This window comes from Bos mutus, chromosome 27 (genome assembly GCF_027580195.1).
Source record: "Bos mutus isolate GX-2022 chromosome 27, NWIPB_WYAK_1.1, whole genome shotgun sequence".
NCBI classification, from domain to species: Eukaryota; Metazoa; Chordata; class Mammalia; order Artiodactyla; family Bovidae; genus Bos; species Bos mutus.
Genome location: NC_091643.1, coordinates 8,070,899 through 8,097,945, shown reverse-complemented (window position 1 = coordinate 8,097,945; position 27,047 = coordinate 8,070,899). Strand labels below are relative to the sequence as shown.

General features: G+C 44.6%; 1 protein-coding gene across 2 annotated transcripts in view; it reads left to right on the top strand.

Moving 5' to 3' along the window:
* The window catches only part of CHRNB3 (cholinergic receptor nicotinic beta 3 subunit), a 34,713-nt gene extending 8,263 nt beyond the window's left edge, over positions 1-26,450 (top strand). Inside the window, exons 1-6 of one of the 2 annotated variants that reach the window (XM_070364230.1) lie at positions 1,302-1,537; positions 2,160-2,311; positions 3,496-3,540; positions 15,032-15,141; positions 15,390-16,272; positions 19,307-26,450. In XM_070364230.1, the coding sequence (XP_070220331.1) occupies positions 3,514-3,540; positions 15,032-15,141; positions 15,390-16,272; positions 19,307-19,441 (1,155 nt within the window). In that variant the 5' untranslated portion in view covers positions 1,302-1,537; positions 2,160-2,311; positions 3,496-3,513 and the 3' untranslated portion in view covers positions 19,442-26,450. Of the gene's footprint in view, positions 1-1,301; positions 1,538-2,159; positions 2,312-3,495; positions 3,541-15,031; positions 15,142-15,389; positions 16,273-19,306 lie in introns of those variants that run through there. The other variant, XM_070364229.1, reaches the window with a different exon arrangement.
* The last annotated feature ends 597 nt before the right edge of the window (positions 26,451-27,047 follow it).

The following is a 27,047-nucleotide window of genomic DNA, read 5'->3' as shown; positions in this document are numbered from 1 at the left end:
GGAAGGAAGCTAAGCCCGGATATCCAGTAGGGAGTTCGTGAAGGGCAGCCTCCTCTCTCAGATGGCTTCAGGAAATTTCGATTCTCTATTCCTCCCACTGCCCACATTTCCAGGAAGGTTTTAGGGCCTGTACAGAGGGCTGTCCTGGCCGCCACTCGCTGACCTGCTCTTCAGTGCAGTTCTGCTGGCTAAGAATAGATGAAGTATCCAAGTTTAAGACTGGCTGGCCCTTTGAGTGTCTATGGGTGTGCTCAGCTGTGTCTGATTCTTTGCAAACCCTTGGGCTATAGCCCACCAGGCTCCTATGTCCTTGGGATTTCCCAGGCAAGAGTACTGGAGCGGGTTGTCATTTCTTTCTCCAGGGGATTTTTCCCGACCCAGGGATCAAACCCACATCTCCTGCATTGCAGGTGGATTTTTTTTTTTTTTAACCACTGAGCCACCAGGAAAGCGCAGCCCTTTGAGTTAGTAAGTGCAAATCTAAGGCCACACCTCTACCACTCAGATGCATCTTCGTCAGCTTTCTGGTGCAGAAGAGAGAGGGTGCGGCACCCAGAGCATCAGACCCATTATCCACGCCCTACTCACCCTGGGAGGGGGTTACCAACTACGCTGAGAATCATCTCCCCAGTGAAGTGGAGGTCCCACGCATTTGTGGGGAATGAGTGTGACTTTGCTTTTCTTTCCACAAAGCATCTCATGGTTTTCATTGGTCAAATGTGGGGCTGTGTCTTGCACGTGACCTTGCCCATCATGTGTGTGTCTCTCAGTGGGAAGAGAAGGTTTTCTATGGGAAAGCAGAGGGTGTGGAATGAATCACTGTAGGACTGAAGAGCATCCTGGACAGAGGAAGGGGAGCATAGTTAAAACAACAAGGAGGGGCTTCCCTGGTGGTCCAGTGGTTAAGATTCTGAGCTTCCAATGCAGGGGGCACAGGTTTGATTCCAGGTCAGGGGACTAAGATCCTGCACATACTGGTGCAGCCATAATTAATTAATTTTTAAAATCTTTTAAATTAAAAAATATGTATAAAACAATGAAAATCTTCCTGGTTTGAAATTGGATAGCACAGCCCTGAAAAGAAACACAACTGACCTCGAGACCACATTCCTAAACCATTTCTTCAGCTTGAGAGTTAAAGTTTGAAATTAGGACTTTCGAACATTTAGGGGCAGAGAAGAGTTGTCAGAAGCTGGCTGTTGTAAGGGAAGTCTTGCACAGGAGGAAAGGACAGAGCAGACAGGCCACGTGGTGGGTGTTCTGTGACCACAGGCTGGATGCATGGGAAACGGCCCTGGCCACTCCCTCCATTGGCTCATTCATTAGACAGATACACGGTGAGCTCCTGGTGTGGCTGAGCACTGTGCTATGTGCTGGATGAACATCATCAAACAACGTGGAGTGTGCCTGCCCTCGTCGACCCCGAGGGGAGGACAGACAAAGACAAATACAGACAGATTGTGAAAGGGACGTGGAGAGGCCAGGCCAGGCGCGGCGGTGGGCACTGCATGCAGGCAGAGACCGCAATCATCAGGAGGTGAGACAGGACAAGGCGGGCGCTGTGGGTGATCCTTCGGGGGTCAAGTGATGACCTCATGATGGGAAAGTCCTATGAGAAAATTAAGCTCTGGCTTAAGTACAGAGTCTGCATGCATGCTAAATCACTTCAGTCATGTCCAACCGTTTGCAACCCCATGGACTGTAGCCCACCAGGCTTCTTTGTCTATGTGGATTCTCCAGGCAAGAATACTGGAGTGATTTGCCATGCTCTCCTCCAGGGAAAAGCATAGAGCCTACCTTTATTTATTTATTTCTTCCAGTTTTATTGAGATGTAATCAACATATAGCCTTGTGTAAATTTAGGATGTACAGCATATTGATTCAACTTCACATCCATCACAGAAAGATGACCACAGGATGGTTGGTGAACATCCACGGTCACAGACAGGGACCACATTAAAGAAACTGAAGGAGAGTATTTACGTGTGGTTGGGGAGGGAGCTGAGGTGGAACAGGAGAATGTTGACTGAGAAGCCCAGGAGCCTTAGTCCTGCCTCGCTGAATCAGGCTGTCTGGAAACACACGACGGTCCAGTTTGGAGATGTAGGGTCAGCTGTCCCACCTCCCTGGTTAATTCGGGTCCCCTCCTATTCATCCAGCTGCTGCGGGATTCAGGTCCATAGCCGAAGAAGAAGACGCGCTGCTCAGACACTTATTCCAAGGTTACCAGAAATGGGTTCGCCCCGTATTACATTCCAACGACACTGTAAAAGTCTACTTTGGATTGAAAATTTCTCAGCTGGTGGATGTGGTGAGTAATCCCTGGCCCTCAGCTGAAAAGAACATGCATTCCTTCACCCGTGTCAAGGCTAAGATTTGATTTTGTTTTCTTTCCCTGTGTCTGCCATTTCAGTTTTAAAAATAACTCGGCATGAGAGAAAATCTGCCCCGGGAAGCCAGTGAAGTGACCCAAGGAAAGAATGTCATTTTCACGGCAACACTTTTGTAGGCGGAGGGGGGCTTCTTGCTGGAGGGAGGTGGGCCGTGGTTAGGAGGGCATCTCTCTGATGGGTTTACTGGAGCTGCCAAGGTGAAGAGCAGACGGGGCTGAGCCCAGGGCTGACTCAGTGTCCCCTGAGCCAAGCCAGGGCGGGCAGGGGTCGGAGCAGAGAGAGCCGCGGTGACAGCCCTGGAGAGAGTCCCTGGGTGACCCCATTCCCTCCTGGATCTCCTGGGGACCCCAGATCTTTCCCTGACACACCCCATACCTTAATTTTCCTATTGAGTCCACATTTCTGTCATGAGGTTCCTGGGGAAATCTGTGAACTTTGATAACCCAGATTCTGCAAAACCATGCTACTGCAGTCCCCAAAGTCCCAGAACAATGTTCCCCCATTGGCCATATCCACTCATCATCACCACCCCCCAACTGACTCAAAGCCCAAGATTCCTTCTAGAAAATCATACAAGGCCCACCTCCCATTTAGCTAGCATTTCATTCAACTTCACCCCCTTACTGTGCCTTTGGTTACGCAATTTATGCAAACATCACCACAAGGAACTGCTACTTGCTCTCATTATTATTTTCATTTTAAACAAAATATGCCTAATATTGTAGGGTCCCAATGCCATGGGGCTTCCCTGGTGGCTCAGATGGTAAAGAACCTGCCTTGTAATGCAGGAGACCTGGGTTCAATCCCTGGGTGGTAAGATTCCCTGGAGAAGGGAATGGCAACCCACTCCAGTATCCTTGGCTGGGATATCCCATGAACAGGGGAGCCTGGCAGGCTGCAGTCCAGGGGGGTTGCAAAGAGTCGGACACAACTGAGTGACTAACACCCACTCGATGCCATTTAACTGTTCTTAAGTTGAGAATCCTTCCCACTTTGGACTGCTCAAAAGTAAGATTTCAAGAAGTCTTTGTGACAAAAAAAAAAAAAAAAAAAATCCAATACACATTTTCACTTAATTTGAATTTACTTTTCCTTTTCTTAGGATGAAAAGAATCAGCTGATGACGACAAACGTGTGGCTCAAACAGGTAACTGTCAGTCTGAGGACTGTACCTGCTGTCTAACTGTCACCGTTCTTTCCACTGAGAAAGGTTCTATGGAAAAATAATTATTTTAAAGAGTGCATTGCGTTCTTCAGGGAGACATTTGGGAGTGTTTGGGGAAGGGTTTCTTCTTTTTTTATTTTCTTCCACGCAAGTCGGAGGTCAGTCTGGAAGCCCGTAGGTGCTGTCTTCTTGCTCCTGGAGGGGGTCTCTGAGCCGGTGGGTGGGCAGGTGACCCTGACTGTGAGTCCCAGGCTCTGGTCCCTGGGCTCCTTGGAGAAAAGGGGGCCAAGTTCCAGAGTGCAACTTACCCCACTGAAGCTAAGACAACCAGATAAGAAAACCAGTGATGTTAGTTCCCCTTCCTTCCCCCGTCCTCCCTAGGATCTTGCCCCTCCCCTAATGCTGTTCTCTAGAAAGAGAAAACGGGATGACAGAGGCCCCCACTATCAACCTCAGAACGAGGTGAAGCCCAAGTCAAGACGCTGAATCCACAAAAGAACAGGAATGATGTTTAGCTCTCAGCCTGACCACAGCCTGTCTCCTGCTCTTTGTAGAGTTGCCAGGAAACAGTTACCCTTCAAATAATACCTGTCATGTAAAGGAGAAAATATTAGTACTTCTTTGACAGGAAATGAAAAGGTTGATTTAATTACTTACTTTTTTGGTTTTGTTAACAATTACTTTTTTTTTCTTTTTTTACCTTATGTCCAGATATTACCTAATCTCCCAGAGATTTAAAATCTAGGTATGTTAGCTATCTCACTTAATTTTAACATATGTACATAACATTCTTCACTTACGTTGAAATGAGTTGTTTATCTGTGCCAGTTTAGTGCACACTCGTGCAGGTCTTTCTGCTAATGGTCTATAAGGAACAATGGATAAAAGACTCTAAGGAGATTTTCTGGATCTCATCTGGGGTCATCAGATTTCACCCACTCAAAGGTTTTGATCAGATTTGGGTAATTAGTATAAATTTTGCTAGTTTCTAGATATGTTAGCATATTATGAAATGGATCTGCATATTATTTTACTTGTAAATAAAAATGTTCAGGAGAAAATAATAAGCTGGGAATGTAGGTATAAAAATACAATTTAAATAAATAGGGACTTCCCTGGCTGTCCAGTGGTTAAGATTCCAAGCTTCTGAGGCAGGGGTCATGGGTTCAATCCTTGGCCAGGGAACTAATAACCCACACACCGCCTGGGACAGCCAAATTTTTTTAAATGTAAAAATAATAATAATTTTTTAAAATAAAATGAATAAATGTATTTTTCAATACATTTCTTGGGACTTATTCTACTTTTGCACTTTAGAGGCTGTGGAGTTTGAAGGTATTTTGAGTTCATAAAAGTCAGTAAGAAGTCCTGTATTTGCACTTTCACAGAAGAGAAGAAAAATTCTTTGTTGAAGTGTAAATAAGCTTAGGATGTTGGCAAAAATAAAACAGACTCACTCCTCCACACACACCTCCTCCAGCTGCCCCTTGAGTTTGAAGGTATTTTGAGTTCATAAAAGTCAGTAAGAAGTCCTGTATTTGCACTTTCACAGAAGAGAAGAAAAATTCTTTGTTGAAGTGTAAATAAGCTTAGGATGTTGGCAAAAATAAAACAGACTCACTCCTCCACACACACCTCCTCCAGCTGCCACCTTACACATAAGAGAGTGGTCGAGGAGCCTTGGCTTTTGGGGTATAGGGACTTTTCACTTTCCTGAGATTTTGGAAACAAGAAGTCATTTCAGACAAAGAGAACAAGATTAGACATGAAGGGAAGAAACCGTCTTCCTCAGGCTTCAGCTGTACTTTGGAAACGACCTCCAGCAAAGCGAGGCCCCTGGAATCGCTGTCTGGTGAGCCCCTCCAGGTCAAGACAGAACTGACACCTAAAAATCCCAGAACGGAGCGAGAGAAATCTACAGGGGAGGGAGAGAGTGCCTAGCTGCCATTTAGGAAAGCTTGCTGGGAACTTGGGTTCCCATGTCATAGAAGAAACAGGGGGAACATGGTTTCATTGCATTAATTTGCAATGCGTTGTCATAGCTCTTATCCATTTACATTTCTGAACCTCTCTAAATTAGCAAAGTGGGTATCATTATGCCTGTTACCAGAGACAGAAGAGTCTGCTTCATCTGGCTAGAACCAGCTTTCCCCAGCTGGAGCCTTGTTTGCACATCTAGCCCCGCGCAAAACATCCAGCCCTATTTCTAAATTAGAGGAATATTCAAAGTAGGAGAAACCACTGAGAACATGATGAAGCTATGAACGCACTCACACAGATTGGGTTTGGAGTGGGAATGTCACAATAGGGATTAGCCAACAAGGGCTGTGTTATGGTACAAACAGTGTGGGAGCAAAAAGATAGGAGAATCTCTGGCCTGGTGGCAGGCAGGGAGGGCTGCATGGAAGAGGAGGCATTGGAGCTCCACCACGACGTTACTTTTATACTTTCTTTTCTATGTTTTAGCTTTTTAAGCGTAAAAGAGTAAAGGAAAGGACTAAAGGAAACAGATGGAAAAAGAATATAAAACTGACATTTAAAAAAACCAGCACAGTGTTTTACACAGACCTCAGTTTCAACGACAATGTTAAAGTTTATTGAGCATCTGTTAAGTGCCCAGTCTGTTACACGTGTCATGGGAACGAATACATTCAATTTTCACAGCCACCTTCCAAAGTCTATTATGATTCCCACTTTGCAGATGAGAAGACTGAGGATTGGAGGACTGGAGTGACTTGTCTCAGGCAACACACTAGTAACTGCAGTCTGGTGAAAAGAAATCATTTTCTTCTTCCGACTTGAGGAGCTGTTGGGAGACACCCGGCCGTCCTCTCGGGGCTCTCCCTGTAAAGTCTAGCTCCTAATCCTGGCCTTCTAAGGCTTTGGTTCCTTAACCTCTGGGAGCTCTCATGAAGCTGTTCTAGAAAGGCATTTAGGAGAGAATGAGGCTGGGAGTCACTTCGTTGATTCCACAGGATTTATTGAGCATCAACTAAGGGCCAGGTAATCTGCTAGATTCAGGATGTACAGAGCGTAAAACACAACCCTGCCTACAAGGAGAGAATCTGATGTTAGTTGTGTAAAAATAATCTCCGTAATATGATAGACACTATAAGTAACGTATATACATAAGACACTGAGTCATTACAATTATGACAATGAAATGGGGAACAAATCATGGAAGTCTTCCAAGGGGAGGAGACATTTCGGTGGGGTCTTGCAGGATCAGTAGAGGTTCCATGATCCATAAAAGTGGAGAAATTGTCACCCACCTGAATAGGTTTCCCAAACACATGACTTTCCAAAGCTCTCACACCAGAGCAAAGCTATAAGAAACTCTTTCCAATCACGTCTGTCTACCTCAGTAAAAATAAAGACAATAATGACCAAACTTCTCTCTTTTCTCTTTGCCCTCTCAGACACTGAAAAATGCTCCTTAGTCCATGGAGAGAATAAAATTCTGCCTGCTTGGTCCTAAAGCAGGTTTCCTGCAGCATACCCGAGTGAGATGACTGGTGTTTTGTTTTGTTTTTTAACCCGATTCCTCTGCTCTATCTTCTATTTCCTTCATCTTGTCTGGTATATTTAGACATTTCTCGTTTATCCTCCCAACCGCAGACCTTTACAGGCACAAATTTAGTAACATCCTGAGAAAGTCCTCTATGGAGAGCTATTTTTGTGGTATTGATTTTATTTTGCAAACTTGTCTTCGTACTTCCAGAGAGTAATAAAAACCGTACAACCCATAAATAGATTATTAACATGGACTCACTACAACTCTGTGACAAGGTCTTCACCGCCCCAGCCACTCAGATTCCACTTAGTCTTTGTCAAGGGTAGGAAAACCGCATCGCAAGCACCTGAAGGGGATGGAAGACAAAGCCATCATCCCTTCCTTACTGACAGGACGGTCGGCCCTTTGTCTGAATGTCACCCTGTGAGTAATCACCCTGAAGACAGATGCCAAGTGTATTCACTCAACTAGTGCTTCATGAGCACCTACCATGTGCCAGGGCCATATAGGGCACTGGGCCTCAACTCTGGGGGCAAAGTCCTTGAGCCAAAAGGTTCTGAGTGGCCAGGTGTTACTGAATGTGGGCTGCTGTCCCAGGCCACAGCAACCCCGAGGACACAGAGCTCCCTGAATCTTACAAGGACAGCATCTTGGACCAATGTGGTTTTTCCAACAGCTGGTTCCTGTGTGTTTTATTAGTTCAGTTCAGTTAGTCAGTCGTGTCTGACTCTTTGTGACCCCATGAGCTGCAGTACGCCAGGCCTCCCTGTCCATCACCAACTCCCAGAGCCTATCCAAACTCATGTCCATTTTGTCGATGATGCCATCCAACCATCTCATCCTCTGTCCTCCCCTTTTCCTATTATTTGGTTATGCCAAGTCTTACTTGTGGCATATGGGATCTAGCTCCCTGTCCAGAGACTGAACCTGAGCCCCCTGCATTGACAGCACAGAGTCTTAGCCACGGCACTACCAGGGAAGTCCCTGAATTCCTGTTTTAGATCACAGTAAGTTCAGAAATATGAAGGCCTCATTGGGTGGATCCCTGCAGCTGGTTTTGGAGGAGAAAACCAAGATGCTGGCTTTTTTTTTTTTTTTAAACAAACCTAAGGAAAGGCTGGCCTTGCTGTAAGGTCTGGGCCATTTGCCCAAAGCCTAGTTATCTTCCCCAACCTCCAACAGCACCTATACTTCTAGGGATTTACCTTAAACCTCCGTCACCTTCTTATCTCCTTCCTTTTCCATAGCCTCACTCTGACCTTAGCAGACGAGGCCCTGCCGTATGGTCTTCTGATTCACGTGGACCCTGAGTAAGAATGAAGTGAGTCGGGGATCCAGAGTCTTGCTGTATAAACTTGGCAGGTCACTTCCTCTCTGACTCTCTGTCTCTTCATTTATGAAATAAGGCAATACCCAGCTGCAGTGTCACTGGGTGGTTAAAAGGTATTATGTGTGTGCATGTGACTCCTCTGAGGTCTGGCAGGTAGTGGGAACTCAATAAATGTCATTTCCTGGTGCCCTCTTCATAGACTTTCTCATCTTTAATGACAAATCCCATTTCTTGGCCTTGACAACTCAGACATAATGGGAATATGATGGTGGTTTAGTCGCTAAGTTGTGTCCGACTCTTTTGACCCCATGGACTGTAGTCTGCCAGGCTCCTCTGTCCATGGGATTTTCCAGGCAAGAATACTGGAGTGGGTTGCCATGCCCTCCTCCAGGGGATCTTCCCAACCCAGGGATGGAACTGGGGTCTTCTGCATTGCAGGCAGATTCTTTACCAACTGAGCTACGAGGGCGCCCCAATGGGAATATGAGACATATAATATGCCATGTTGCCGTCTTTAAGATTAAAATGAATCAACAATAATTTCATTAATTTGGGGGGTGGCATATTACATGGCTTGAGGGATCTTCGTTCCCCAAACAGGGATCGAACCCAGGCCCACGGCAATGAAAGTGTCAAGTCCTAACCACTGGCTCTGCAGGGAATTCCGACATTAATTTAGTTTTAAGAATTTCACACCTGACTTTGAGGTAATTGAAAATCCCAGGGTGTCCCAGAGGTTGCCGATCAAGGCACCAGCAGGGAATATTTGTTTCTTGCTATCTTTTGGTCTTGGGATTAATAATTATTAATGTTTATAATAATAATTTTTCTAATTATTAAGAATCATTAGAAGACTTCATTTATTATTTTTAAAAGTCATGACAATTTCTTTTTTAAGTCTTATGATTTAGGTTTAAATGAAATTTGGTTCTGGATTGTTCTGCAGCTTGACATTTATGAATGATATTTCAGGTAATATATGTAAGAAAATTTTAAGGAAATATATATGATATGGATTTGAAGTTGCACTTTTTGGAATTAAGAAAGCTAGACTGGGAGTATTTTTCTATTTTTTTTCTCAGTCTGAGATTAACTTTGGTATTTGGCCCTGACCTACCCTGTGCTCCCCTGTTCCTATAATAATAACAAGCTCTCAAGCCCGGGACTGTGGCAAAGTGGAGCTGATGTTTGTACAGAGCTTTGAGAATCTTGGCTGGGACATGCTGTGTGAACACTGGATACTGTTTCTAATCTCCTGCTTTAGAAAGGCAGAGACAGGAGGTTAATCTCCAACCCCAGGGTTTCAGAGGGAGAAGGGAAATGACCAGAAGCCTCACAGCCCCTTAGAGAGCAGGACAGAGGATTTGGGCTCTGAATCCTCATCCTGATTCAGCTGACTTTAGTACGAGCAATGATGCTGTGGTGTGGGGCTCAGCCAGCATCATGGTGGACCATGTCCTGCTGGATTTTGGTGAGCCCCTCTGATGGCATGTTGGCCGGGACAGCATCTCTAATTCCCCAGGTCTGACCTCAGAAGGACACTGAGACTGTAAGGAATGTCTCTCCAGTCTTGCAAAGGAGCATAGCCAGTGAAGGACGGTCCAGGGGTGGAACTCTAATTTGATGTTCAATGCATTCTCTCTCTCTTTCTCTGTCTTGGGTACCCCCAACAGAGTCCCACTGACCATGAGTCCCACCTGTTCTTTACTGTTCAAGAACGTACCCTGAATCCACTGGAGCTGATTTTATATCCTCCTCAAGGATTCAGACATGCCCCTCATTCATCCAGCCACTCACATCTGCTCTTCATCCTGGAACAGAATCCTCAGTAGCCCTGCTCCTTCCTCCATGGTACCCACTGCCCGCTCCTGCCCTCTGTCTCAGCTACAGTGTCATCCAATCAGAACCGCCTTCCCTGTCCACTCAATGTCCCCCATTTTTTCACCCAAACCACCCCCTTCGTGGCCGTGAGCATAGGGTGATGGTTTGCCTGTTAGTTCATGGGTTCTAGAATCTTCCCTGGTGGCTCAGTTAGGTAAAGAGTCTCCCTGCAGTGTGGGAGACCTGGGTTTGATCCCTGGGTTCGGAAGATCCCCTGGAGAAGGGAATAGCAACCCACTCCAGCAATCTTGCCTGGAAAATCCCATGGACGGAGGAGCCTTGCGGGGCTCTAGTCCATGGGGTCGCAAAGAGTCAACACAGCTGAACAGCTGACACACACACTCCCCACCAGGAGTTCCCACAGAAAGGAGTGTGAGTCTGTCTGGGGGGCAGAAAGAGGACTGAATGGTCTATCACGGGCTCTGGTCTGAGGCAGCCCCAGGTAGGAGGACAAGGTGGCCCTGCTCAGAGCTGGTATAAGCCTTGCATATTTGTGGGATGGATTAATTTCCCCCGAATATTAAGTTCCTGAAGCACAGCCTCTGGACTTCCTCGGGCCACAGCTCTCCATCCTGCTGCTGGAGGTGCGATGAGCAAGACGAATCTTTCCAACGGAACCACCTCTCCCCCGGGGCTTGGCCCGTTTCCCTGAGCACAGTCTGCACAGCTGCTGTGCGTTTGCCCCTAGAATCTGAGCTCCCCACTTCTTCCTGGGCTGCACAGCCAGGCTTCGATAAAGGTGACCAGTTCCTGTAGAAGAGAGAAGGCTGAATTCCAGAAGCAGGCGATTTTTTTGGAGATCTTTAGGTTCCAAGCGGAGACACTGTGGGTTTGGGCTCACTAACACTGTGCTCACTTAACACTGATATTAAAGAAGGAGCCAGAGTGTAAGAGACCAGTTCTAGTCAGTCTGCCTAAACGTGTCTGTCTGCAAGGCTCGTCCCTGTGTACCTGCTGCTTGCTCCCTTTGCTGTTGCTGGTCAGTCACGAAGTCGTGTCCGATGCCTTTCGACCCCATAGACTGCAGCACACCAGGCTTCCCTGTCCTTCACCATCTCCCCAGGTTTGCTCAAACTCATGTCCATTGAGTTGGTGATACCATCCAACCATCTCATCCTCTGTCACCCCCCTTCTCCTTTTGCCTTCAATCTTTCCCAGAATCAGGGTCTTTTCCAGTGAGTCGGCTCTTGACATCAGATGCCCAAAGTATTGAAACTTCAGCTTCATCTTCAGTCGTTCCAATGAATATTCAGCGTTGATTTCCTTTAGGTTTGACTGGTTTGATCTCCTTGCTGTCCAAGGGACTTCAGGAGTCTTCTCTAGCACCACAATTCGAAAGCATCAATTTTTTGGCGCTCAACCTTCTTTACTGTCCAACTCTCACATCCATACATGATTACTGGAAAAACCATAGCTTTGACTGTATGGATCTTTGTCAGCAAAGTGATGTCTCTGCTTTTTAATATGCTGTCTAGGTTTGATGAAAATGAAAGAGGAGAGTGAAAAAGTTTGCTTAAAGCTCAACATTCAGAAAACTAAGATCATGGCATCTGGTCCCATCACTTCATGGGAAATAGATGGGGAAACAGTGGAAACAGTGTCAGACTTTATATTTGGGGGCTCCAAAATCACTGCAGATGGTGATTGCAGCCATGAAATTAAAAGAGGCTTACTCCTTGGAAGGAAAGTTATGACCAACCTAGATAGCATATTCAAAAGCAGAGACATTACTTTACCAACAAAGGTCTATCTAGTCAAGGCTATGGTTTTTCCAGTAGTCATGTATGGATGTGAGAGTTGGACCGTGAGGAAAGCTGAGCATCGAAGAATTGATGCTTTTGAACTGTGGTGCTGGAGAAGACTCTTGAGAGTCCCTTGGTCTGCAAGGAGATCCAACCAGTCCATTCTGAAGGAGATCAGCCCTGGGATTTCTTTGGAAGGAATGATGCTAAAGCGGAAACTCCAGTACTTTGGCCACCTCATGCGAAGAGTTGACTCATTGGAAAAGACCCTGATGCTGGGAGGGATTGGGGTCAGGAGGAGAAGGGGACGACAGAGGATGAGATGGCTGGATGGCATCACTGACTCGATGGACGTGAGTCTGAGTGAACTCCGGGAGTTGGTGATGGACAGGGAGGCCGGGCGTGCTGCGATTCATGGGGTCGCAAACAGTCGGACCCGACTGAGCGACTGAACTGAACTGAACTAGGTTTGTCATAGCTTTCTTTCCAAGGAGCAAGTGTCTTTTAATTTCGTGGGGGCAATCACCATCCACAGTGATTTTGGAGCCCAAGAAAATAAAATCTGTCACTGTTTCCACTGTTGTTACCTGCTCGAGGTCTATTTTATATGTTAAAATACACTTTTCATATATATAAGGAACTAAAACCTCAGTCATTAGAAAACAAACAACCTGATTAAAGAATATGCAGAGGACTTAACAGCCACTTCACCAAAGAAAATGTATGGATGACAAATAAGCATATGAAGAAAAGCTCAATGTCATTTAGTCATTAGGAAAATGTATAGCAAAAGCCATAATGAGATACTACTTTACAACTATTATAAACATTTCAATGTGACTGTACCCAGAACAGGAGATGATGCCAGACAGCTGGAATGCTCATGCATTGCTAGTGGGAACAGAAAATGATCCAGCCACTCTGGTGCCATATAAAGTTAAACATAGACTTACCCTATGACCCTGCCATCCTCTCCTAGGTATTTACCCAAGAGAAAAGAAAATGTTTTTCACCCCCAAACCTACAAAATTTTTATAGTCACTTTATTTATAGTCATTAAGAATTGGAATGAATACAAACATTTTACCTGGTAAATGGATTTAAAAAATTGTGTTATATCCCTACAATGGAATACTTCTCACTAATAAAAAATAAACAACCTACCTAGAATCCAAAAATGTATTTCAATAGGTAAAAGAAGTCTGGATGGACAGGCCATGGACTGTGATTCCATTCTCTGGCATTCTGGGAAAGGCAACATCACAGGATCAGAAAACAGAGCGGTGGTTGCCTGGGATGGGGAGGTGCGAGTGTTGATTACAAAGCGCAGCCTAAGGAAAACTGGGAGCAGGGGAGCTGTCCTGGTATCTTGATGGTGATCATGACTATCCAACTGTTTGACTATAGAACCAGACACAAAAGAGTGAATTTTATTGTATGTAAATATTTTAAACGTAAAAGTGAAAAACCAAAAATGCTGCTCTGGGTTCCCTTCAACATTTCTGAGATTCAGACTTGCTGCTGATAGTGGAAGTCTGCTTGTGTTAGTCACTCAGTCGTGTTCAACTCTTCGAGACCCCATGGACTGCAGCCCACCAGGCTCCTCCGTCTATGGAATTCTCCAGGCAAGAATACTGGATTGGGTTGCCAAGTCTCCTTAGCAGGAGACAAATTATTCATAGAAAGGAAATTGTATTTGCTTTTCAAAGTGGGCAGAGGAAGAGGAAGGAAGAGAGAAGCCTGTGAGTACCGAGTAAGCATGGTAAATGCTTTATTAGTTTGAGCTCTTAAACTGCCAGCCTTCATATGCATGGTTTTCCATAAGGAGTCATGCAGTTTTTTTTTTTAATCCTTTAAGTGTAGCTTTCTAAAGTCCCTACCTTTTAAAATTTGGTTTTCAAGGGTCAAGCCTCACAAATATTGTCTAAGAGAGACAGTGTCTCATCTGGAGTGTATCATTCCATCCTTTTCCAGGCATCATGCATATTTCAATATTGTACCATCTAGTGAATTATCCATCTGCTGACTCCTGATTTTTTAATGACAAAGTTGGCATCACTAGGCTGCAGGGAGCCTCATACTGGGCACACCCTCCTGACTTTCTGAAATGTCATTTAATATTATCCTTCATTATTCCTCAACTGTCCACATGACAGATGGTGGGATAATTCACTTTCAGGTCAGATTTCATAACATTCTGGATTCCAAATCTTTTTAAGTCCGCTTCTACTGCAATTGGGTCATCCATACATCATCCTTTCGACCTTCATAATCCAATCAATTAATGGTTTTGTTAATCTGGATCCATCAGCCCCTGTAAACCATGCTAAATGATTTCATTCTATTACGAGGAAAAATATGCAAGCTAACAACATTTAGCAATATAATTTAAAACTAGATTTGGTGCTTCACAGAATAAGAACAGGTTAGAATGTAAAAGGAAATTCTTGGAAAATATTTTTCCATTGCATAAAACTTATAATGTCCTCAAGAGTAGTCAGCAGATACTGGATATTTCATATTAGCACACTGTGTGGATCTTTGTCCAAGACTCTTGATTGATATTCAGAATCATTGATATCCATTTTCATGAGGTAACTATATCGCTGGATGGACCAACTCTCCAAGAATAAACTGAGTTAGAGCTGTCTTTGCTTTTCTTTTGTTTCTTCAGAGAAAATAGACTGAAAACAAATAGGTCACAAATCAGTGGAGTTTGTTGCTGAGCCTCTATCATTTGTGAGGTGGTCATGGCAATTTTGGAATTCCCAGGCTGGACAGGTGTGAGAGTCTAGACCATCAAACACCAGGCTGGCTCAGGCTATACCTTCAACTGCCCTGAGTCACAGACCAGGGCCATAGGCCTCAAGCAGATGTATTTCTCTTTTAAAATAAAACAAGAGATTCATAAATTAACAGAAACTTGGAGATTCCAAACTCGAACTGAATTTCCAGAATAAAATTATTCTGAAATAATTTTATTAATTTATATTCATTTCCACACAGGAATGGACAGACCACAAGTTACGCTGGAATCCGGATGAATACGGTGGGATTCATTCCATTAAAGTTCCGTCGGAATCTCTCTGGCTTCCTGACATAGTTCTCTTTGAAAAGTAAGTCTCGCAGAAGACAAATCCGCTAGTCCGATGAGGCATGGAAATAGAAAAGTCTGATTGTGCCAAAATAATTAAGAGAAAGGTACAACCTTGATGAGAGAATTGTTCCTTTCGGAAATCTTGTTTGATGCTGTGATAGGAAAGGAATAAAATACAAATAGAACAGTGGTGGGGCGGGCAGGGGGAGACTGCTAATCTGTGTTAGACTAACCTAGGCTAAGCGCGAGCGAACCGTCTTTCCACAGCGCCGACGGCCGGTTCGAAGGCTCGCTCATGACCAAGGCTGTGGTCAGATCGGACGGGACCGTGGCGTGGACGCCTCCCGCCAGCTACAAGAGCTCCTGTACCATGGACGTCACGTTCTTCCCGTTCGACCGGCAGAACTGCTCCATGAAGTTCGGGTCCTGGACTTACGACGGGACCATGGTGGACCTCGTCCTCACAGATGAGAACGTGGACCGGAAGGACTTCTTCGACAACGGAGAGTGGGAGATCCTGAACGCCAAGGGCACGGCCGGGGGCCGGAGGCACGGCGCCTACTGGTACCCGTTCATCAGCTACTCCTTCGTGCTGCGCCGCCTGCCCCTGTTCTACACGCTCTTCCTCATCGTCCCGTGTCTGGGGCTGTCCTTCCTGACCGTGCTGGTCTTCTACTTGCCTTCCGACGAGGGCGAGAAGCTCTCCTTATCCACCTCTGTCCTGGTTTCCCTGACGGTCTTCCTCCTGGTGATTGAGGAGATCATCCCGTCTTCCTCCAAGGTCATCCCGCTCATCGGGGAGTACCTCCTGTTCATCATGGTCTTCGTCACCCTGTCCATCATCGTCACCGTGTTTGTCATCAACGTCCACCACAGATCTTCCTCAACCTACCACCCCATGGCCCCCTGGGTTAAGCGGCTCTTTCTGCAAACCCTTCCTAAGTTACTCTGCATGAAGGACCACGTGGATCGCTACTCTCTCCCAGGTAAAGAGGAGAGGAAACCCGCCCTGAGAGGTCAAGTCCTCGAAAGAAGGAAACAAAAGCAGATGAGTGATGGAGAAAAAGTTCTGGTTGCTTTCCTGGAAAAGGCGGCGGATTCCATCAGATACATTTCCAGCCACGTGAAGAAGGAGCATTTCATCAGCCAGGTGAGGGAGCTGTTGTGAGCCCCGACTGAGATTTTTAATGTCTGTTTGCAACAAATAGGGTCCCTGTTTCAAACGTGACCTTATCAGCTACCTGCTTGACATGCATATAACTTCACACAAGCCCTGACACAGAATAGGGACTTCAGTATGAATTTTCAGGGAGACCTTCACAAAAACAGAATGAGCAAAAGAGAAGCAACTCTAGATTAAGCACAGCTCCTTCTTATTAGATGTGAGTCTATTTAAATAATTCAATTCTACATTGAAGTTGTTTGTCCAGGTCTCTGGTCATTTATCTCTCATTTTTTTATGGGATGATGGATAGCTCTATTCAGGATATTTGGAAATCAGAAAACAGAAAGAGTAAAGCTTTATATTAATACAAAACATGATGTAACAGCAAGTATTTAGTTCACAAATTTAGTTTTTAAGATGTGGAAAGGATATGGATTTAAGACTCAAAACAGTTCTGCTTGCAGATGCTACCCATGTTCCACTCGCTTGAGAAAAGCTGCTTAACCTGACCTTGTTTTCTGAAGGGAGGAATTACAGACATCAAGTACAAAATATGTATTATGGGCCCAGCACACATGGTCTCATGATGTGCAGACAATAAACATTAATTCTCATCTTTCTTCTCTCCATCTCTCCCTCCTCTAAATGGTCCTTCCCCTGCGGAAGGAAAATATTATTTGACATGTAAATACTCAGCACAAACGGTAGTCTGTTGCTTAAAAAGAGTTAATATTTATACCAGTTTATACAGTTCTATTATTTTACTCTAAAATCAGTGAAAATTAGTGCCAACAGCCTAATGCCATAAACAAACTTAAGAAAGAATAGGTTTTTCAAGAAACAGCTTCTGTATTTCATATGGGCACTGCCTAGTACCTCCTCTCTCTTATAATTTGTTGTTTTTTAAATCCACTTAAAAATTTTTTTTAAAGCACTGGGGAAAGAAATGCTGCTATGGAACAAGCATTTCAGCTATTCTTAAGGTTTTCTATTTCTTTATTTACATCTTTTAGAAATTCTAACACAAAGATTTAAATGGTTTTTTATAGACTTCCCTGGTAATACAGTGGTTAAGCTTTCCAAAGCAGGGAATGTGGGTTTGATCCCTGGTCAGACAGCTAAGATCCCACATGCCTTGTGGCCAAAATAAATATATAAATAAACACCAAAGCAACGTCGTAACAAATTCAAAAAGACTTTAATAATGGGTCACATCAAGACTAAAGTATTTTTAAATTTTTAAAATCAAAAGTAGCTTTTAAAAAACTATAAAAATAACACGTTGTTGGCATAAGGAATTTGGAAAATATGAAACATTTAAGACGATTCACATCACTAATAATCCCCCACTTAAGGTTGACACTTTTTAAAATTAAATGTGTTTATTTTTAATTGGAGGATAATTGCTTTACAATATTGTGGTGGTTTCTGCCATATATCAACATGAATCAGCTGCAGGTATATGTATGTGAAACTCCCTCCTACCTCCCACCCCATCCCACTTCTCTACGTTGTCACAGAGCTCCAGATTTGAGCTCCTGCATCATATGGTAAATTTCCACTGGCTTTCTAATTATACATATGGTAGTGTATATGTCTCAATGCTACTCTCTCAACTCATCCCACCCTCTCCTTCTCCACTGTGTCCACAAGTCTGATCTCTGTGTCTGCGTCTCCATTAAAGTGAAGTGAAAGTCGCTCAGTCGTGTCTGACTCTGCGACCCCATGGACTATAGAGCCCATGGAATTCTCCAGGCCAGAATACTGTAGTGGGTAGCCTTTCCTATCTCCAGGGGATCTTCCCAACCCAGGGATTGAACCCAGGTCTCCCGTGTTGCAGGTAGATTCTTTACCAGCTGAGCCACCAGAGAGGTCTCCATTGCTGCCCTGCAAATAGGTTCGTCAGTACCGTCTTTCTAGATTCCATATATATGCGTTAATATATGTTATTTGCTGCTGCTGCTAAGTCGCTTCAGTTGTGTCCAACTCTGTGAGACACCATAGATGTCAGCCCACCAGGCTCCCCGGTCCCTGGGATTCTCCAGGCAAGAACACTGGAGTGGGTTGCCATTTCCTTCTCCAATGCATGAAAGTGAAAAGTGAAAGTGAAGTCACTCAGTCATGTCCGACTCTTAGCAACCCCATGGACTGCAGCCTACCAGGCTCCTCTGTCCATGGAATTTTCCAGGCAAGAGTACTGGAGTGGGTAGCCGTTGCCTTCTTCCATATGTTATTTGACACTTAACATTTTCACCTTCTTTGTGGTTTTCCCTAAGGCTTTATTTCTAAACCTCTACGTGCACAATATTTTCAAGTTCTACATCAGCATCTATGTTCCTTCTAGAACAGCAGGCATCCTGCTCAGCACTGTCTTTACCAAATCCCCAGGTAGTAGAAATGGGACCTTTATTTTCCCTTGAAAGACCTCTGGCCTGGTCTCTGAGACTCCCCCAGCCCGCAGCTTGTCCTGGTCTGACCTGGCCCTCCCAGGCTGCAGACCAGTCTCCCAACCTCCCTTCCTCCAGAGGGACTGGGTCTCCTCTGTCCCTCACCACTTCCTGTCATCTCCTCCAGGAGTGTCCCCCATAGCCCTACCCAGCTGTGGAGTGGGGGAAAAGAGGCCACTGAAATAAGTGACCCCCCAAATCCTTAATTTATAAATCTGTGCTGTATTTCCTATGCCATAACAGGAAGCATTGCAGTAGGAGATGCTGGCTTTTTATTTGGGTAAAAATCAGGCTTTTTCCGTTTTAGTCAGTACCATTTACAACTGCATCAGTGATTCTGTTATTTCTATTTTACCTCCTCGATGTTGATGAAAGCGTTTCCCTGAACTTGAGCTACACCCGTTTTCTTGGGCACCAACCATGAGGTCCCAGGAAGTCGATGTCTCGGGGGAGGTGTCAGGTGCGTTTGGAAAACTGCAGGGCTGTGATCCGAATAGGATTCCTTTGAAGTCCCTGAACTCAGAACAGCCGTGCAGCATCCTGAATGGAAGGTGTCCTTTTCTCTTCCGCAGGTGGTGCAAGACTGGAAGTTCGCAGCTCAAGTTCTCGACCGGATCTTCCTGTGGCTCTTTCTGATCGCATCTGTCACCGGCTCGGTTCTGATTTTCACCCCTGCTTTGAAGATGTGGCTACACAGTTACCATTAGGAGCAGGAATCCAGAGCGATCTAACACACGCCCCTAAAGACAGAATCACACCTTAGAGCTGACATCCAGCCCCCATGTGTATACAGCATGCAAACCCACGTGCTCGTCAGGAGGCCCCGAGGGTGGACAGTGTCTTGTGTTGTCCTCAGAGAGGCTGAACCTCGGTTGCCGTGACAGCGAGTTGGGTGTCAATTAAGCAGATCCTCCCCGGACCCCGGCTTTGGCTTCCGCAGACATTCAAGGAGAAATTGTGAGTCTGGGCCTGAGATCACGAGCCTGTGACACACAAGGGCGGTTGCTGTGTTTCGCCAAGAACTCCAGGAAAGGGAAGACTCCAGCATGGGCTGGTGTCCTTGGTGGTTTTGCCCGGCTGCCAGCTGGCACTGGCATTGTGGCCATTGCTTCTGTAGCCATGCGCCTGCCCTGCGGGTGAGCTGTTTGGGGCATCACACAGGTACCAGGGCAACCCCAGGCACGGCACACCTGTCATTACTAAGACTCCAGGAAGACTGGTGACTCAAGTCCCCCAAACCTGGCATTCGTTCTGCATGGTCTGGCTCGAATGTGGGCCACCTTTAAGCCGGGTTCCTCGTGGCTCCTTCATAGGCTCACGACGGTGTTCAGGTGGTCACGCCAGAGGCTGCTGTGGAGTAGGACTTGCTGTAAGGCCATAGCAAAATAACTTGCAGTAGAAACAGTGTCATCGGCTGCCAGGAGGGCAGTTATTATACCCATTCTCTTTTCCTAGAAAACTGAAATTCTGAACGTGCTCTGATAATGGTTTTTTTTAATGTCCCCTCATCTAATCTAACCCATATCAGCAGCATCCTCTGGGCTGCTCACCCAGTTTTTTCTCTCTCCCTCCCCTCTCTGCTTGCTGCTTCTTCCTCTGAGAACACTTCAGTTCTATTCTCTTAGCAAATTTCAGTTATACAAAGCAGTGTTATCAACAGTGGTCACCATATTTTATATTAGATCCTCTGACCTTATTCATCTTGTAACCCAAAGTGTGTGGCCTTTTACCAACCTCTCCCCGTTTCCCCACCCCCCAGCCCCTGGCAACCACTTCCCTCTCTCTGTTTCCAAGAGTTCAAGTTTTTTTTTTTTCCCTAGATTCCACGTATGAATGAGATCATGCAGTATTGTCTTTCCCTGTCTGCCTTATTTCAAAGCAACATGTCCTCTGGGTTCATCTATATTGTTGCAAATGACAGGATTTCCTTCTTTTTATGAATTGCATTCCATTACATATATATCACATTGGCTTTATCCATTAATCTGTGGACAGACAGACAAGTAAGTTGTTCCATGTCTTGAGTGTTGTCAATAATGCTGCAGTGAACATGAGGGTACAGATATCACTTTGAGAGAATTATTTCGTTTCCAGGAGTGGGGTTGCTGGAATGTATTCTCCACATTCCCGTCCACATTTGTTGTCTCTTGTCTTGCTTATGACAACCATCCTAATAAGCACGAGGTGATCCCTCCAGGTGGTGGGTTTTTTTTTTTTATGTTATTTATTTGGCTGCGCTGGGTCTTAGTCGTGGCATGCAGGGTCTTCGTTGCTCATGTGAGGTCTTTCACTGCGGCGCACGGACCCTCCAGTTGTGGTCACAGGCCCAGTAGTTGCTTGTGGTATGCGGAATCTTTGTTCCCTGACCAGGGATCAAACCCACCTCCCGCTCGTTGCAAGGTGGAGTCTTAACCACTCGACCAGCAGGGAAGCCCCTCGCTGTGGTTTTGATTTGCGTTCCCCTAATGCTGAGCACCTCTTATCTACGTGCTGGCCATCAGATTGCCGTCTTCGGAGACGTATCTCTTCAGATCCTTGACCCATTTTTAAACTGGGTTGTTTGGGTTTTTGCCGCTGAGATGGTCCTTGCATATTTTGAATAGAAGCCTCTTACTGAATGTCTGTTTTGCGAACATCTCCTCCCCTTCTGTAGGTTGCCTTTCATACTGATGGTTCCCTTTGCTGTGCAGTCCCGCTTGTTCATTGTGCTTTTACTGCCTTTGCTTTGGTGTCAAATCCCAACCTCCCCCCCAAAAAAAACCCATCACCAAGACCCTTCCCATTCCGTTTGCCTGGTCCTGCCCTCTGAGAGCGCTCATCCCCCCCACCCCACCCCGTGTCTGAGACTCATGGGAGAGGCTCACAGATTTTTCTCTCACAGGTGCCAAATCCTGGATTTTAGCTTGAAATAGCTGTTCTCCTTTCCCAGTTCTAAAATCCAAATCCTTCTCTGGATTATTTTGTGCAGAGCATGTTTCTTATAAACTCTTTGCAGCTGGCACTTAAAAAATCCAATTTAATTATTTAACCTTTTCACGCAAATTCTTACCACCACTATGTTGAACCTGATTTATGCCATTTTGTTTGTGTATGATATTTTCTTATTCTTTTTTTTTGGCTCCTTTAGCCTTGACTGAATTTCTGTCACTTCTTCTTCTCTAATGATTGAAAGGTATGCACCCTTTCCTAGTAATCTATTAATAAACATATTTGAACTTGTTTTTTTTACCAGTGTTGAGAACCTGTCCACTACACTCTAAGCAAAACCAGATACTAAATCACTTTCACCTCCCCCCTTTCCTTATCACCTTTTATGTTTCCTCTAAGTCAGCCAGAATTTAGCCCATTATTCATTTTCTATATTATGTGTCTCTTTCTTATGAAAAATGTCTTGACAACACGTTTTATCCACGACCCCATTGGTGGTGGTTTAGTCACTAAGTCATGTCCAACCAACTCTTGTGACCCCATTGACTGCAGCCTGCCAGGCTCCTCTGTCCATGGGATTCTCTAGGCAAGAATACTGGAGGGGGTTGCCATTCCCTTCTCCAGGGGATCTTCCCCACCCAGGGATAGAACCCAGGTCTCCTGCACGGCAGGCAGATTCTTTACCTACTGAGCTACAAGGGAAGCCCAACCCCATTATAAACAATTAATTGTATTATTCATTTCTTGGTTCACCATTTTTTTTCATCTTAAATTTTCTCACTTTTCTAATCCTGTTTTTCCTGATCCATTTCATTTCAGAGGACTCCATCTCCAAGCCATTTGTATAGGAAGTTTTGAATGTGTTGGCCTTTCTGAATCTCTCCTTGTCTTGGCACTCAGTGAATAATGTCTTTCTTCAACTCATACAAATATTCCTGTCTTCCTTCTTTTATTATTTCCTATCTTCCATTCTCCTTCCCCTTTCTTTTTGAAATTTCTAATAGAAGGATCTTGGTATTCCTAGATGTCTTATTAACTCTTCTCTCATACTTTTTATTTAAACTCTTTACATTGTCAGCTTGATGTTGTAGCTGACTCATTTGCTTTACCATCATGATGTCTTCTTCTATTTAGCTCACCTACCCAGGTAGGGCATTGGTTTGTTTGTAGATAAATCAGGTATTTGTTTTCTAAGAACTCTATAATTCTTTTGGCTGTCACACCCTCTGGACTATCTTAAGGATAACAGTTGTAGTTACTTTAAAGTCTCCTTCTATTGTTTACATTAACAGTTTTTCTTCAGGGGTTAAGTTTGCTGATTTTTGATGCTTTTTTTGTGGTCATTTGACTCAAATATTTGGAGTTTTTAAGTTGCTTATTCACCTGACAGTTAAAGCAGTTTCTCATTACAGGAAGTCTGGCCCCAGTCACTTTTCTTTACATCTTATGTTCTAAGGTGTGAGAACAGCTCATCCTCTACCTTTGGGACACCCCTGCCTTCATGGTGGCCGGAAGTGATTGCAGGCACTGCCCTGGTTCCCTGATCCAGTGCACACTCTAGTGTTTCGTGTGTCAAAATGATCACACCCGTGAGTACAGGCTACGGATGCCACTGTTGTCGTGGACAACCACAGCAGCAGCTCCTCCAGCCTTCACTCGTCTCCCTCACACAGAATCTTAGGAGCATTGTAGGGGTTTGCTGGGAAAAAATGTAATTTCTTTGGTGGTCACAATTCTCCTGCACGGAACCACAACTCCCATTGCTCTGTTAGGTCTGACCGTAAACCCGATCTCGTCTGTCCTGTACCTTTCAGCCACCCCCACCAGTCCAGTCTATGAAAGCACCTCAGCCGTCTTTTAGTACTCCTGTGCATTCGTGTTCATTTCACACGTCTTCCGAAATATCAGCGGGAAATGGAGGACAAAAAAGAAGAAGAAAAGGAAAGAAGCACATCGGCCAGCCTTTTATCCCAGAACTCTTGTCTAAATCCAAATCCCTATAGATGGGTCCAATTGTCCATGGCAACCGGACACTGAAAAAATCGCCCAAAGTGGTATCACACCATGAGAAGAGTGGGGTCTATTTGAAGGACTGGATGGCCTTGACTTTGCTGCCTGGTGGGCGGTGGGTGTGAATGTAGACTAGAAAGATGGTTCTGTTGGGAACAGAATTGTGAACTTCCCAGCAAGAAGAAGTAAGGCGTGTCTTGACGTTAATAACCCATCCGTGTTCAGACGTGGCAGGGGGACCACGTGCACGCTCTCGGGGCCTCTGCAGACCTGCTCTGTTAGTCTTCTGGATCTTTGCTGAACTCTCCAAACTGCTGTTCCTTCCTCGAGGCACTCACCATTCTGTGCACACAAACTAGCCCTTCTCCTTCACGCCCAGTCTCTCCTTCCATGTGCCCTTGATCCCGCCTCCCGAAAATGGTTCCTTTCATTACCCTCCTGTATTGTACAGTTTCCTTTCCTGCCAAATGCCCAGATCTGCTCTGTTCTGAGCAGAGAACCATAGTGAACAGAAATGACAGAATTTTTTCAAATAGCCTGGACTGTGTTTTTAGACTTATTCCACTCGAATCACTCTCAAAAGCAATTCTAAACTTCAAAACAAATCACAATTATGTATTTTGGGTGTTTAAGTCATGTTCAACGTGATCATGCATTTGTTTTCAATAGGTATAAAATTTTATTCCACAAAATTGTATTTTTATGTGCATCCTGCACACATCAGGGAACATGGAGGCTCCTGGTATGACCTACATATTTATCACTTTTCTGCACATTTTGCTGGATTTTTAAAGGAGGCAACATGACGAAGTAGAAACTAGGGCACTAGAAATCTTGGGTTCTTGACCAGCCTTAGGTGAGACACTTGCCCTCTCTGGAGTTTAGTTTCTTGGTTAATAGCCAGAGGTTATGACTCATGACCTTTGAAGACCTCATACCTTAGAGACTAAATACTGGACCTTTAACAAGTTTTAAACCACACAAATTCTCGCTGCAATTTTGTTCCTTTGGGAAAATGTAATCGGCTCTATCGCTGCTTTAGGACAGGATTTGCAGGAATACACTGTGATGAAAATCAAGAATTCCCAGCCTTAGTCCCTAATGGGATGGTGGACTCAAAGGGCAAGTCACTGTTCTTCATTTTATTGAGAACACTGTTGACTGAATTCATTATTTAACTTGATTTAGTTCATTTAGTGTGCTGGGTAAATAACAGTACTGATCTTGGAAAGATGCATTTAGATTTGAATTCAGTTTTAAATTATGAAAAATGTCACACAGAACACTTTCCCCAGCAAGCCTCCTTCTGACCATACACAAACACAGCAAAGGCCAAGCTTTGCTACGTGCGCATGAAGCTTAAGGCTCATCACGGCTAAACTGGGAGGCAATGACGGTCTCAAGTGTGGGGAAGGATAAAATTTATATAGCATGATAATCCTAAGAAAGTCGCTGCAGAAGAAAGCAGAGAAATTTTACTTTCAAATGTGTAGCAAGACAAAACGTTCCAGCTAATTCCAGCAAGTGGACGTTTGAAGACCTGTCGAGCTTTCTATCTCACACGTTCATGTGTGTGAGCATGCAGGGCACACATGCGGGCACACCCAGGTGAGCGCACTGAGAGCCCTCAGTTACTCTCATCCTTCAGCGCTCTGCTCACACCCCCTCCTCATGACATCATCACAGAACACACAGCCCTCCCTCCCCCAGCTCCTGACTCTGAGAGTCTGTGGAGTTTTCAGCCTCTGATATACTGCTTAGAACATAATTGTTCTCTATTGCTTTATTCTGTGAATTTTATTTCCTCAGCTAAACTATAGCATACCCTCTGTTCCATCCCCAGTGGCTTGTAATAGAGTTGAGTATGTGGTCATGGTTTAATTAATATTTGTTGATTAATTAACTCAAACCACAAAGTTTGGTTATTTGTCTAAAATGAGGACAAATTTGTATTCTTGCTCAGCCCCTCCCAATATTTCCAACTCGGTGTGTGCACATGTAATTTTCAGTATGCATCTTAAAGAAATCTTTTCTTACATTAAAAAAGTTCTAAAATGCTATGATCATACTTAAAAGAATCATTAATTTCATATTGAAGTTTACCTATCTCAAGAATAGCCTAACTTAAGAAATTGCTTGTCTAAAGTAGGATTCAACCCATAGAGCTGTGCCTTTTAAATCTTTTAATTTCTTTCTTGTCACTGACTTCTTGAAAGGAATAGATCAGTATCCCCCAAGAACGTCTCATTTTTAGGATTTGTCTGGTTACTTGCTTCTGGTATCAGTTAGCTTTTCCCTGTTTCCTGTATTTCCTGTAAGTTGGAAGGTACAACTATAATCTAGCTCAGTATTGCTGGCAGAATACATCACAGACGATGGTACGTAGTTCCTATTTACCATATAAGGGGATATGCTATCCAGCTGTTTTATCATTCGTGTTAAAACTAATGCTTGGATTAAGGCGATCTGTCCACCTAAATCTACTGGTAATTTTAGAAGTATAGCCTGTGGCCTAACACCCAGAAAAGTTACGAAGACTCTTACCTGTGACCTTGGTCCCTTTTAAAGATGGTCTCTAACCAGCTACATTAGAACACTATAATTTTCAAAGAGTAATATCTTTATGCTGAGGTAGGTTTTTTTTTTTTTTAGTGTAATCATTTTTTCTTGGAAGCACCTACTATTATGTATCAAAATGAATTTAACTAATAGCTGTGGTGACTACCACTTATATTAAACCCGACATGCATTCCTTCTTTTCAATAAGACTTTCTATTCAATATGTCAATAAAATAGTAGTGAAAATAAAAGTAACATTATTTCTTTGTTTCGCGGACAATCTTAATGTTAGGTAAACCAAAAGCAGCAATATATCCACTGGTGTGCGATGTCACACCTCTGGGCAGAGTCACCTGGAATTAGATGTGCCCCTGAAGCCTCGGGGGTGGTCCTCGCCAGGCCAGAAGAATTAGGAATCTGCAGGGAAGTCAGCAGGAAGAGGAAGCATTGTGAAAACTGGCTCGGGCCACCTCTAAACAGCCCTGTGAGCAAAGGTGTGGTGGTTATGGAGTGTGTGAAGTGGGTGGTGTGTGTGGCGTGTGGTGGGGGTGGTGAGTGGTGTGTGTGATGCACATGGTGTGCGGTGTGTGTGGTAAGTGTGGTGGGGGTGGGGGGTGTGATGTGGTGACTAGGGTATGTGTGGTGAGTGTGGAATGAGTGTATGGGGTGTGTGTGTATAAGGAGTACAGTAGCTCTGGCTGAGAATCGCTAGCTGCACCAAAGGGTTCAGATCATAGTTTCCAAGTCAAAAGCGGGCTGGGCAAGGGAAGATGCCCCTTCCTCATTCTCCCTATCCCCCGCTGCACCCAAGGGGCA